Source organism: Portunus trituberculatus, chromosome 42, assembly GCF_017591435.1.
Source record: "Portunus trituberculatus isolate SZX2019 chromosome 42, ASM1759143v1, whole genome shotgun sequence".
NCBI classification, from domain to species: domain Eukaryota; kingdom Metazoa; phylum Arthropoda; class Malacostraca; order Decapoda; family Portunidae; genus Portunus; species Portunus trituberculatus.
The window spans coordinates 7,495,921-7,506,937 of NC_059296.1; the positions used below are offsets into that span (position 1 = coordinate 7,495,921).

The 11,017-nt window shown below is 43.8% G+C and overlaps 1 protein-coding gene across 4 annotated transcripts in view; it reads right to left on the reverse strand.

The window, feature by feature from the left end:
- Positions 1-3,284: 3,284 nt before the first annotated feature.
- Positions 3,285-11,017, reverse strand: part of LOC123517645 (calmodulin) — a 32,217-nt gene continuing 24,484 nt past the window's right edge. For 2 of the 4 annotated variants that reach the window (XR_006678522.1, XR_006678521.1), the window contains 4 exons: positions 7,938-8,079; positions 7,626-7,726; positions 6,664-6,751; positions 5,689-5,844 (listed from right to left, as the gene is read on the reverse strand). Coding sequence is in view for 2 of the 4 variants with exons in the window: in XM_045277948.1 (XP_045133883.1) it covers positions 5,816-5,844; positions 7,626-7,726; positions 7,938-8,079 (272 nt within the window). In the remaining 2 variants the exon portion in view is untranslated. Of the gene's footprint in view, positions 5,845-6,663; positions 6,752-7,625; positions 7,727-7,937; positions 8,080-11,017 lie in introns of all 4 variants that reach the window. The other 2 variants (XM_045277948.1, XM_045277947.1) reach the window with 1 other exon arrangement.

The following is an 11,017-nucleotide window of genomic DNA, read 5'->3' on the forward strand; positions in this document are numbered from 1 at the left end:
TATACACAAGCAAGCAAGCGCTCGCTCACTCGCGCGCACACGCACGCACGCGCGCGCGCGCGCTCACACACACACACACACACACACACACACACACACACCGTAATGAAAAATGCATACAATTTGAAACAAAATAGGGTGATGAGATTTCCGCACTCGACCTCTCACCTCGAGTTAATGGGGCAGACACTTAAGCGGCGGCGTGAGGCAATAGCACAGCCACCACTCAGATCTTCATCCTCACGAGGACATATCCAGCACAAGGCTAAATATCCAAGTGAGACACCAGATACCTACCTACCTTACTGCCTTCCTTTATGAACAATATCAACATCAAGGCTGTTTGAAGTCAACTGCTTCGCCTACCACTTGCACCCATTCTTCCCATGAGATGCATGGGTTTGATTTATATATTCATGTGCCGACTTAGTAGTAGTAGTAGTAGTAGTAGTAGTAGTAGTAGTAGTAGTAGTAGTAGTAGTAGTAGTAGTAGCAGCAGCAGCAGCAGCAGCAGCAGCAGCAGCAGCAGCAGCAGCAGCAGCAGCAGCAGCAGCAGCAGCAGCAGCAGCAGCAGCAGCAGCAGCAGCAGTAGTAGTGAAGAAGAAGAAGAAGAACAAGAAGAACAAGAACAACAACAACAACAACAACAAGGAGAGAGAGAGAGAGAGAGAGAGAGAGAGAGAGAGAGAGAGAGAGAGAGAGAGAGAGAGAGAGAGAACAATTTGAGTACCGCGATGCTATGCTAGTCAATATATCAACAAATACGTGAGAGAAGCTTGAACCGGACGCAGAACCAACCTTACTGATCCTTCTGGCTATCCGGATCGGCTAACAGTGGCTGGTGGGATGGGCAGTGGTGGTATCCAGGCGTAAATTCCATTATGCAAAGATAACACTAAGAAATAGAAAATACCTTGGTAATTATATAGATGGGACCACGCAGAATTACAGAGTATAATTTGATGTTGAACAGTGCGAATGAAGGAAAGATCAGAGAAATCAATGTCTGCGTGGAGCATATAATTTGTGGATAAGCAGAGATAATTGGGAGCTGCAGGAAGATGTAGTTATCGGTGTGTTTACATAGTACTGTATGGTGAGCGTAGTAAAAGAATAAATGACTGAGTGAAAAAAAATAATAATAACTGCATATTCAGTAAATAATGGAAGAGTGGAATGCAATCAAACGTAACTGATGCATTTGATGTATGTATGTTTTGTTGACTTGCCCTCGAACCTCCACCATAGAAAAAAAAAAAAAATAAATAAATAAATAAAATAAAATAAATAATTAATTAATAAAAAAAATAATTAAAAGACTTACAGAATCAAACTTCTGCTCTTTCCATATATTCAGAATAGTCAAGATCGCTACGTAACCTTCAGTGATTCAGAAACTACTTATTCACCCATCAGCTAAGTGAAATTTACATCAAACTTTACCATAACAACGTAAACATTGTAAATTTGCCCTAAGTTTTGAAAGCTATGGAAGTAGTACAAAGAAGGCACAGTGTAGGGCCTACACTGTGCCTTCTTTGTACTACTTCCATAGCTTTCAAAACTTAGGGCATCAAATTTGATCTTTGGTAATATCAGAATGAATATTAATTCGAAAAATATTTCAAATTTTTCATTCAATCTGGTTATCTTGTCTGGCCTTGTTTGAAATGTCTCTGAAGTTTGGGTACTGAACGTTCACTTATGACTTATGACAAGAAACCTTCCACATGAAAATGAAAGTCAGCTTTTCCCAGTGAATGAGTGATGTATCAGTTAGTCTTTTTCTATTAGTGCCGTCTAATGTTATTCTTAACTTGCATAACACAGTCCTACGAATTTTGCTGAACTTACAAACCCCTATACTTTCCTATATTATTTATTTTATTTTTCTATTTTTATTTTATTTTTTGTTTTGCTATTTTACTAATTCATTGGTATATTTATTCAGTATATCTCATTTATTCTTTCCACTTGTAAGCCCATCTCAGAACACTATGTTCTTGCTCTCAACTTGTGTGTGTGTGTGTGTGTGTGTGTGTGTGTGTGTTTTATTCACCACGGTTGTCTGCTGGTTACCCAGCTAGCTTTTCCTGTACGGAAAGAGCTCGAGCTAGTAGTTACCGATCTTCGGGTAGGACTGAGACCACATCACACACAACACACACCGGGAACGCGAGACCACAACCCCTTGAGTTATATCCGTACCTATTTACTGTTAGGTGAACAGGGGCTACACATTAAGAGGCTTGCCCAGTTCCCTCGCCGCTTCCCGGAACTCGAATCCGGATCCTCTCGATTGTAAGTCGAGCGTGCTAACCCCTACACTACGTGTGTGTGTGTTGTGTGTGTGGCGCTTTAATGTTACTGGAAAATCTGTATTTCTGATACGTGCGAGATAATTGATGCAGGAATGCGCTAAGTGAAACTAGGCCCCGGGAGAGGCGGTTCTTCATTCAACGTAGAGAGCATGGACTTATTATCGCAGAAGTGGGTACTTGTTTGCACGTCCGTGTGTTAAGCTATGGAATGAATGCGGACGGACTCGGGCCTACTTGAGGCAGCGTCAAAACCGTAATATGAGGAGCCACATCCGGGAGCAGGCGGCGCGTGCCCACCACCTCTCACCGCCAAGCCGTTTCCACAGGTGTATCTACATAAGGAATTCCGATTTTTCTTCCTTCGCTTCTCCGAGCAGACGTGAGGAGAGGGAAGGAGGGAGAACACAAATTATGAGAGGAACAGGCGTGACAAGATATTAATGTCACTTCATGGACATTGATATGTCCACGTTCACAAATTCAGTGCGAATTATATTGGCGAACAAGATTAAATTACTTATTACGCCAAGTAACTGCTCAATTAAAAATGAATGACCGAATAATACACGAATAAAGTGACTGTCCATAAGCTGCTACATATTTCCATCATTGATGCGTGATCGACTCACAGGAAATTCAGACTCAAGATTATAAGTGAGGAAAACCTTATAAAATACACATGATCTTACACAGATCATGTGGATCCAATTACGAGTGATATTCAAGATGAATAAATAGTATAGACAAGATATCCAGACACCTCATCAAGAGACTACCTTTCCATACTGGATAGTGTGCGTGTGGGGGGGGGAACTACTATTCTTTGTTATTTTCTTCTACAGCGCAGATTCTACATTTCCCACTTAACCTCTCACACTCCACAGAATCATACCACCAACACAAATGATTAACCCTAACACATCACACACATGTATACACACGGCTAAAAATAAAAGGCACTTATCTTTCTTGGTCTTTTTTATTCAATACAACATGACATCAGGTCCTCAAATTACTAATTGCGTCCTGGTGGTGGGGTGAAGTGGCCCGGCCCGCCACCACCACCCAGCACCGCCAGTGATCCTCGCCCCGCCCCCACCACCACCTGGCCGGCCGGACGCCCCCAGCACCCCACACATCATGCCGGGGAGCAGGAGAAAAGGACGATAATTGCTTCACACCCAGCGTTCGTTGGATGTCCGATAAGATTGATCACTGCCATTAGGACTGAGAAACCGTGGCGGCTCCCAATTTGACATAGCACTGTTCGAGCAGCCATGACCTCCAACCATGCCATTGTGGTGGGAGCTCAAGGGTGGGAGCATGAGGGTGCACTGGTTGAAAAAGAAGAGTGTGTAATAGGCTCGACCACGATATTAATAAGAGGATCACTCTGGTGGTGATGGGCGGGGCGACACCACCCACATGTAGCATCACACTGCAGGCGGTGCTGCTGGGTGGTGGTGGGGAACTTCTTGCGGCTCCGGGTCTCACCAGCTGAGAGGGTCTGGGGGGCGCGGGGGGCGGCGAGGAGAGCCGTGGAGGCAGCAGTGGGTGGTGACGGGTGGGGAGGCAGCAGCAGCAGACTACCACTACCTCTTGACCCAGCCTCCCTCTCCCCCTTCCCCAAACAGGGGTGGTCCAACTCTCCTCGGGGCTCCCCGCTCACCTTACAACCACACTAAAACAAGATGGGCGAGGCAGCCATCTGAACGTGCCACGCCCCTCACAAACATAGCAGCATAAAGGAATGTTCATCGCGAAGCGGAGTTTGGTCGCGTGTCACATTGTTGATACAAATACACAACAGAACTACCGCCACGCACCACCAATAAAAAGGTTCCCCCAAATGAATCTAAAATAGCCTGCAGGGAAGATACCATGTCCTACCTACAATCCCAAGCTTGAGCCGGGATGGGCAGGATTTGGCCACCCTGGGTGCTGAGAACACAACACAAGCATGACTACACACCTTCCGTCAACTGATGAGACCCAGATAAGCTTCAAAAAACCAACAATGCCATATTGGCTAAAATGAATGAGGAAAATAATATTCTAAGTGACATGAAAAAAGAGTGGTTTACTTTAAAGAATAGTATTTTCCTACACAATAATAAAACCATCAATGAGCATGGTGTATTGTAATCAAAACATCAGACTCGTCAGGCTCACTGGCAGGACGCAGTGGCATCTTAACAGTGTCAAACAATGCGGGAGGTGGGAAGAAAAATTAATGATGTGCCTTACATTAGTATTATGTAGTACAAGAGTAAATTTTCAACTTCATTTTTGTTTTTGCAATATGTATACATTTCCTATTCCTTTAAGAAAACTGACAAAGACACAGCTAACAAGAAGTATATGATACGGAAATGTATCAACCCCATTCAACCAACACAAAGTACAGCTCACCCTCTCCATCCCCATCACTGTATCAGACAAACAATATAAAATGGTCACCATGAGTGAACTTTCAATAAAATATAAAGAAAGAGGAATTCAATCAGGGTCCACAACATGGCCACCGCCGACCCAGGGTAGGTGGCATTGGTTCCTCCTTCCATCATTTCACAAACAAATTGAACTAAATAAAAATAATTTCCTAAGTTTATAAAAAGAACAAACTAGCTTTCCGCTTTCAATCAGGAAAAGACTTGTAAAATAAGAGAAAGAGCTCGGTGATGTTGAGACTGGCAGGGTGGCAGACCCCCAAGGTGTTAGGGTGAGGTACCAGGAACAGGCCTGGCCCTCCTGCTACACTTGACACATCAAATAAATGATGTGTCTCCCAGGAAGTGCAAATACTGGTAGCAGCGGAGTGTAAAGCTGGTTACTCCCTCGAGCAGCAACCCCAGCACACCAACCTTGGCATCAAGGAGCGGCTGTACTGGGTTGGTGGTGCGTCTACGGCGCCACCACAATCCCGCCCTCTGAATTCCAAACACTGTACTACTGAAGTAATTATGTATAATAAACGACTTATACATGAGAGCATTTTCTGGAGGGCCGGCCACCCGAAGCGTGTCCCTTGAACAACAACCCATCTTGATAAACTGCGCTACCACTACAGGGCGACAACAGCCCTTTTTATAGGCGCCTCCACACCCCTCCACGCCCATACCTCCAGTAGAGGGCGAGGGGTCATCGCTGCTACAAGACTAAATGATGGAAGTAGTTCTGTACATGGAGGCTGTATGGATAGCAGCTTAGGTAGTAGTAATAGTGGTGGTAATGGAAAGTTGTTGGTAATTGCAGTGGCGGTGGTGGCGGCGGCGGCATGATGGTGGTGGTGGTTGTCGTCGTAGTTTCCGACGCTAGCGCTTCAGAGCCAGATAGTACATGAAGGCAATACGAGATTTTAGCAAGAGACAGTATCGTGACGTTTATTATTAATATTATAATGGGTTTTAGCAGTTCCTTTAACAAGATAAATTGGAAAGCAGAAAAAACTGTTCGTTTGAAATTTGTTTACAATATTAGTGGGCGCGATCACTTCACTTTGATGTCATCATTGTGACGAACTCTGCAAATGGGAAAGATAGAAAAGACATGTTAGACACTATCCTATGACCCATTCTTTGCTGTTATGCTCCTGTAAGTAAGCAATGCACACAACTACTACATTTTCCTTTTGCTTTTTCCCTATAGCACAAATACTTGGTGAAATATATCCATTTTTGGAATAGGGAAAAAATAAGTTCAATCAAGTTTTAAAATTGCACAAATTACATTTTTTTCTGCATGACATACAAGTTCATTACAAAAACTACAGGAGCAGAACAGTCCATCATACCCACCATCTAAAACAACACACTGCTATGACAGCACCAATATTCATGTGCCTAGTGTGTGTGTGTGTGTGTGTGTGTGTGTGTGTGTGTGTGTGTGTGTGTGTGTGTGTGTGTGTGTGTGTGTGTGTGTGTGTGTGTGTGTGTGTGTGTGTGTGTGTGTGTGTGTGTGTGTGTGTGTGTGTGTGTTACTGAATAAATTTTATTCAATTACATTAATTCAGAAGCAAAATTAAACATTTCTGGCATTACAGAAAATAAAAAAAAATGCAAAGCATCATAGCAAATGAGATTGCATGAAAGAAAGCAGCAGGTTAAGTTTTTGGAAAATCAAAAGCCATAATCAATCTAATGACATCCACTATTCTCAAAAAGGAAGACAATGTTACTAAATTAATGTTGGTTTTTCTAAGCATTAATGGCTTTTGGGTCAAGTAGCAATAAAAGGTGGAGGTGGCACGCACGTGCATCCCCCCCCCCACAGACACACACACACACCCACACACACACGCACACACAATCAATGATCAACTGGCAAATGACAAATAACTAACAGGTGAGACTAATGTTAAGAAGGTGAGTCACGGGCGAAGGGAGTTCAGACGCCGAGGCACTAACGTGAGGTCATCATTCTCACAAATTCTGCAAAGAAAAGAAGCAAAACGGCTACTCATGCACAACAGTTACAAAAACAATTGATGGAAAAAAAAAAAAAAAAAAAAAACTACAATACCATCCAGTTCTTGTGGTAGTTCTAATGAAGACACTGAAGAACTATTTGAAGAGCAAGTTTCATGCAAACAAAAATAAAAACTATAAATGTCCGTAGCTTTCACTACAGGTGTCCAGTAATTATCACTACATATATCCATGCACTACAATATTCTACAAGGGTCATGCAAGTCAGTAATAAGGCCATGCAAAGCTATATATTGCAGTCTAGTTCCACATACTAAGTGATTCAATCAGATGAACAATTTCATAGTGAATCACAACTGTAATTGTATACAATTAATATCATACATGAATAAACATGAATAAAAACTATTTGTATCTTACCTGAGAAACAACTCCAAACCCAAAATCACCTTCAACCTCTCTCCAATACTGAGGATTATCCTGCTCACTGTTATAATTAGTCACTAACCATGTCTAGCATGAATAATAAACCTCAACAGATGACACAAGCAGTGAACCCAAAAGCTTAAATAAATATAATGCTGAATTGAGGAACACTCGTCATTCCTCCATTAACTAATAATTTCAAAAACTTTCATTTCAATTCTATACTAACATAATTATCTAGTCACCAATTACATAAAACAGCGTCTCTTTACACCACTGTAACAACCTCCGATCCCTTTGAGCCTTCACTAGTAACACTAGATAAAATGAACTGGCTGCAATATAAGCTTTGACAAAATGCCAGCGTGAACACAAATAAGATAAGCAATGCCAGCAGTGGCCATACGAAGGCCTGCCGAAAGAGGGTGGAAATGGATAAACAAGTACTTACCTTCATAGTTGACCTGACCATCACCGTCAATATCAGCTTCCCTGATCATTTCATCAACCTCTTCATCAGTAAGTTTCTCTCCCAGGTTGGTCATCACATGCCTAAATAAAATAAAAGTTAATAAAATAAAAAAAAAATATATATATAAATGAATAAAAAATAAATACATATAATTTTGTTTGTTTAACACCTTTCTGCGCCATTACTTAATCAAAGAATTTCTGAGATCAATATTGAAAAGCACTTGGGACTCAGGATGATGGTAGTCATTATCCTTGTTCACATCTCATCGCCAAGTCACAGCGCCCTTACCTAAGCTCAGCCGCAGAGATGAAGCCGTTGCCGTCCTTATCAAACACTCGGAAGGCTTCCCTGATCTCTTCCTCAGAATCAGTGTCTTTCATTTTGCGCGCCATCATCGTGAGGAACTCGGGGAAATCGATAGTTCCGTTACCTGAAAGAAAAACAAATACGCTATAATCAGACACTATCAATGAAGGAACGATCCCCCCAAAAAACTGCACGTCTCGGATCGGTTTTTAATATCTTTACTGTTAACAAGCGATTTCAAACCGTTACAAGTTTAACATGCATTATCTCAAGCTTTGTTTCTCTTCATTCCATAAACCTCCGTATATGTAGAAATATCAAATAAGAGTCAGGATGTTACAGACAATGTGAGGTGGTGCCAAATAACATTTGTTACAATGGTGGCGTCCAACACTGCACCGATGTCAAACAAGCAAACATTTTTCCCACGACAACCAACGGTTATATTTACACAGCGGCTGCGACCACTTGATGCGTCATCACGCGTGGGTGGGTGGGTTGGTGGGGGGTGGGGAATAGAGGACGAATGGATGGGAGCTGATCCGCTCACCGCAATCAACCTTTTCCCTATTTTTGTTACCAAATACAAGTATTATGATTTAATAAAACTAAAATAATGAAGGGTCAAAAAGGTAACGTATTACTTGGATTTCTCTAAAGCCATTGGTATTTAAAGGACTTTGACAATGAAACAACAGCATTATCAAGATAGGACGGCTAATCGGTCCTGGCCCTGATGAAGCTGCCTAAAAATCGCCCACGTAATCTAGGTAGCAGGAGAGAAGCGCCGACAAGGAAGCACTTTACACTCCACACCACTAAATAAAACCAGTTATATTTAGCTTGGAGTCACGTACTACAACGTTAAATCAAGAGCTTTCTTCAAATCCCAACTCCCTTTATTTAAGCCACATGCAATGAAGAGATTAGGAGTTAACAAGAAGTCAAGGTTGAGCGCCAGGCGGGACTGGTAACAGTGGCGACAGTGGTAACCGTAGCAGGGAGGAGGGGGGGGGGGAGAGTCTGGCACCTCGTGGGGGCTGGCAGCAAAGGCAATGTCACCTGGCGGGGGACACAGCGGACGTTGGGGCACCACAATTTTTATTTCCGGATATTTAAGGAAGTGGTGATGATCGGCCCAACACGTGCTCAAAATTACGCTACACGGAGAGTCATGCACCACCATCCTGATCAGTGTTCTGGACGGAACTGCTCGGGCGGTCCACCACGGGATGTATAGTCAGCCAGACTTTACCTAGTGAATCACTTTTTTAACACGCCGATGTGCCTTAATGCTTCCTTCTGACAAATGAGAACATGCAGCGGCCTTAAACTCCCTGTTTTTAAGGCGCTCTAAACCCTAGGCTTCATGTCTACAAACACCCAACTTCGCCTTCCCACCCCACTCAGGGAGCACTTCGGCTACCTCAAGAGCTGCCCGAGACAACCTCCCCGGGTCCCTAACCTGGTGGCCGCCGCAGAGCTGCCAAGTGGAGCAGCGGCATTCACCGGCAACTCGTAATTCTGGCCGTCCCGGGTTTATATAGACTTGTCAGCGGTAGCAGCAACGGCGGGCAGCGGCACACCCCAAAAGCACTGACATCCTTCAAGTCGCTGTTGTCATCTATATTTCCTTCCTGCACATCATTCATTGTCAGTAAGGACACAGAAATAAAGCATCTTCCTCCCGCACATTTTTCGCTGCAACTCTCCCACCCGTCACTCATTGCCCGCCCCGTCCGGCGCCGGCAGCCTCTCAAGTTGCCAAGCTCCCACCCACCTGCTCGACTTGCGCGCTCCTGATTTGCTAGTATCCTGCACTGAACATGGAAGACGCTGTCAAGGGTGATCAAGGTAGAGTAGCACTGGCCTTCGATGCGTGTAGACGCACACACCATCCTCTTCAGTGCCACCGTCGGGTGAGCATAAGGTGGGCCGTGTGCCAGACTGTCGCCCACCCACACCCACACCAGCTACACCACTAACCCTGCACACTCACAAGCCTATCACTACTTAACCTACTATATCAATAGGCTCCACATTGATCACTCATACAAGTAATTGCTTCATAATTAATAACACGATGAAGGCGGAGAAATGAAGTAAATCACATAACCGATACATAGCGAATAATCACTCTTGGAGACGATCAGAGAACCATGCATGGCGCGACGGACCCTGTCACTCCAAGCGTGGGGAGGGGGCGTGAGAGGGACGCCGCAGGGGCACGTGTATTAGTAGTACCCCCGCCCCCATCATCTTGGCACACACAGCTGCTGGGCTCACACTCATGTGGCTCACTGTCACGTTCTCTCAAGATACACATGAGCGAGTGATCACGAGGGAACGATAAAATTCAGTTCATAACATTTCCGTACTGTGAATACCCATATATTTAACCAAATAATAATAATAATAAAAAAAAAAAAAAAAAAAAAAAAAAAAAAAGCCTCAAATCAAAGATCCACATGATACAGTATCTACTTTCCTGCCGCAATTGATTACCATATGTAAGTATAGGAGCGCGGAAACAAGGCTATAGTGTTTTCTTCCAGTCTCTTCAATCGCTAAATGCTGAGTAGCAGAAATCTAAATACAAAAAAGCTACACTTGTAGTCTCGTAACTTTACATTCGGGGTCACCTAGAGTAACCTCCACCTATTCTCGGCAGTGCCTCTCCTTGTACCTTCACGCGCAAGGCTTCAGCCTCTTAGGTATGAAACTCATCGTGCACACCATCTCCTGACAGCCAACCAACCCACCACGTTAGGAGGTAGCGCGGGCTCAATATTTTTGAGTGTCTGTCTTGTCATCTGAAGTATTCCATGAACTACAATTGAAGATTGCGGAGCAGCTGTAGTTGCCGCAACAATAGTGGGAAGCTAATACCGCTCATCTTCCCGTCACAACAGTAGTGCAGGAGATAGATCTGCGCCACTTTTCATGACGCATATGACACCTCAGGAGTAAGGTCGCAACATGCGAATGAGCTGCACTTACTCCCGCTCCCAAAGCGGCACGTCGCAGCTAAACCCCACAAAAACTAAACTGCCGAAAATAGC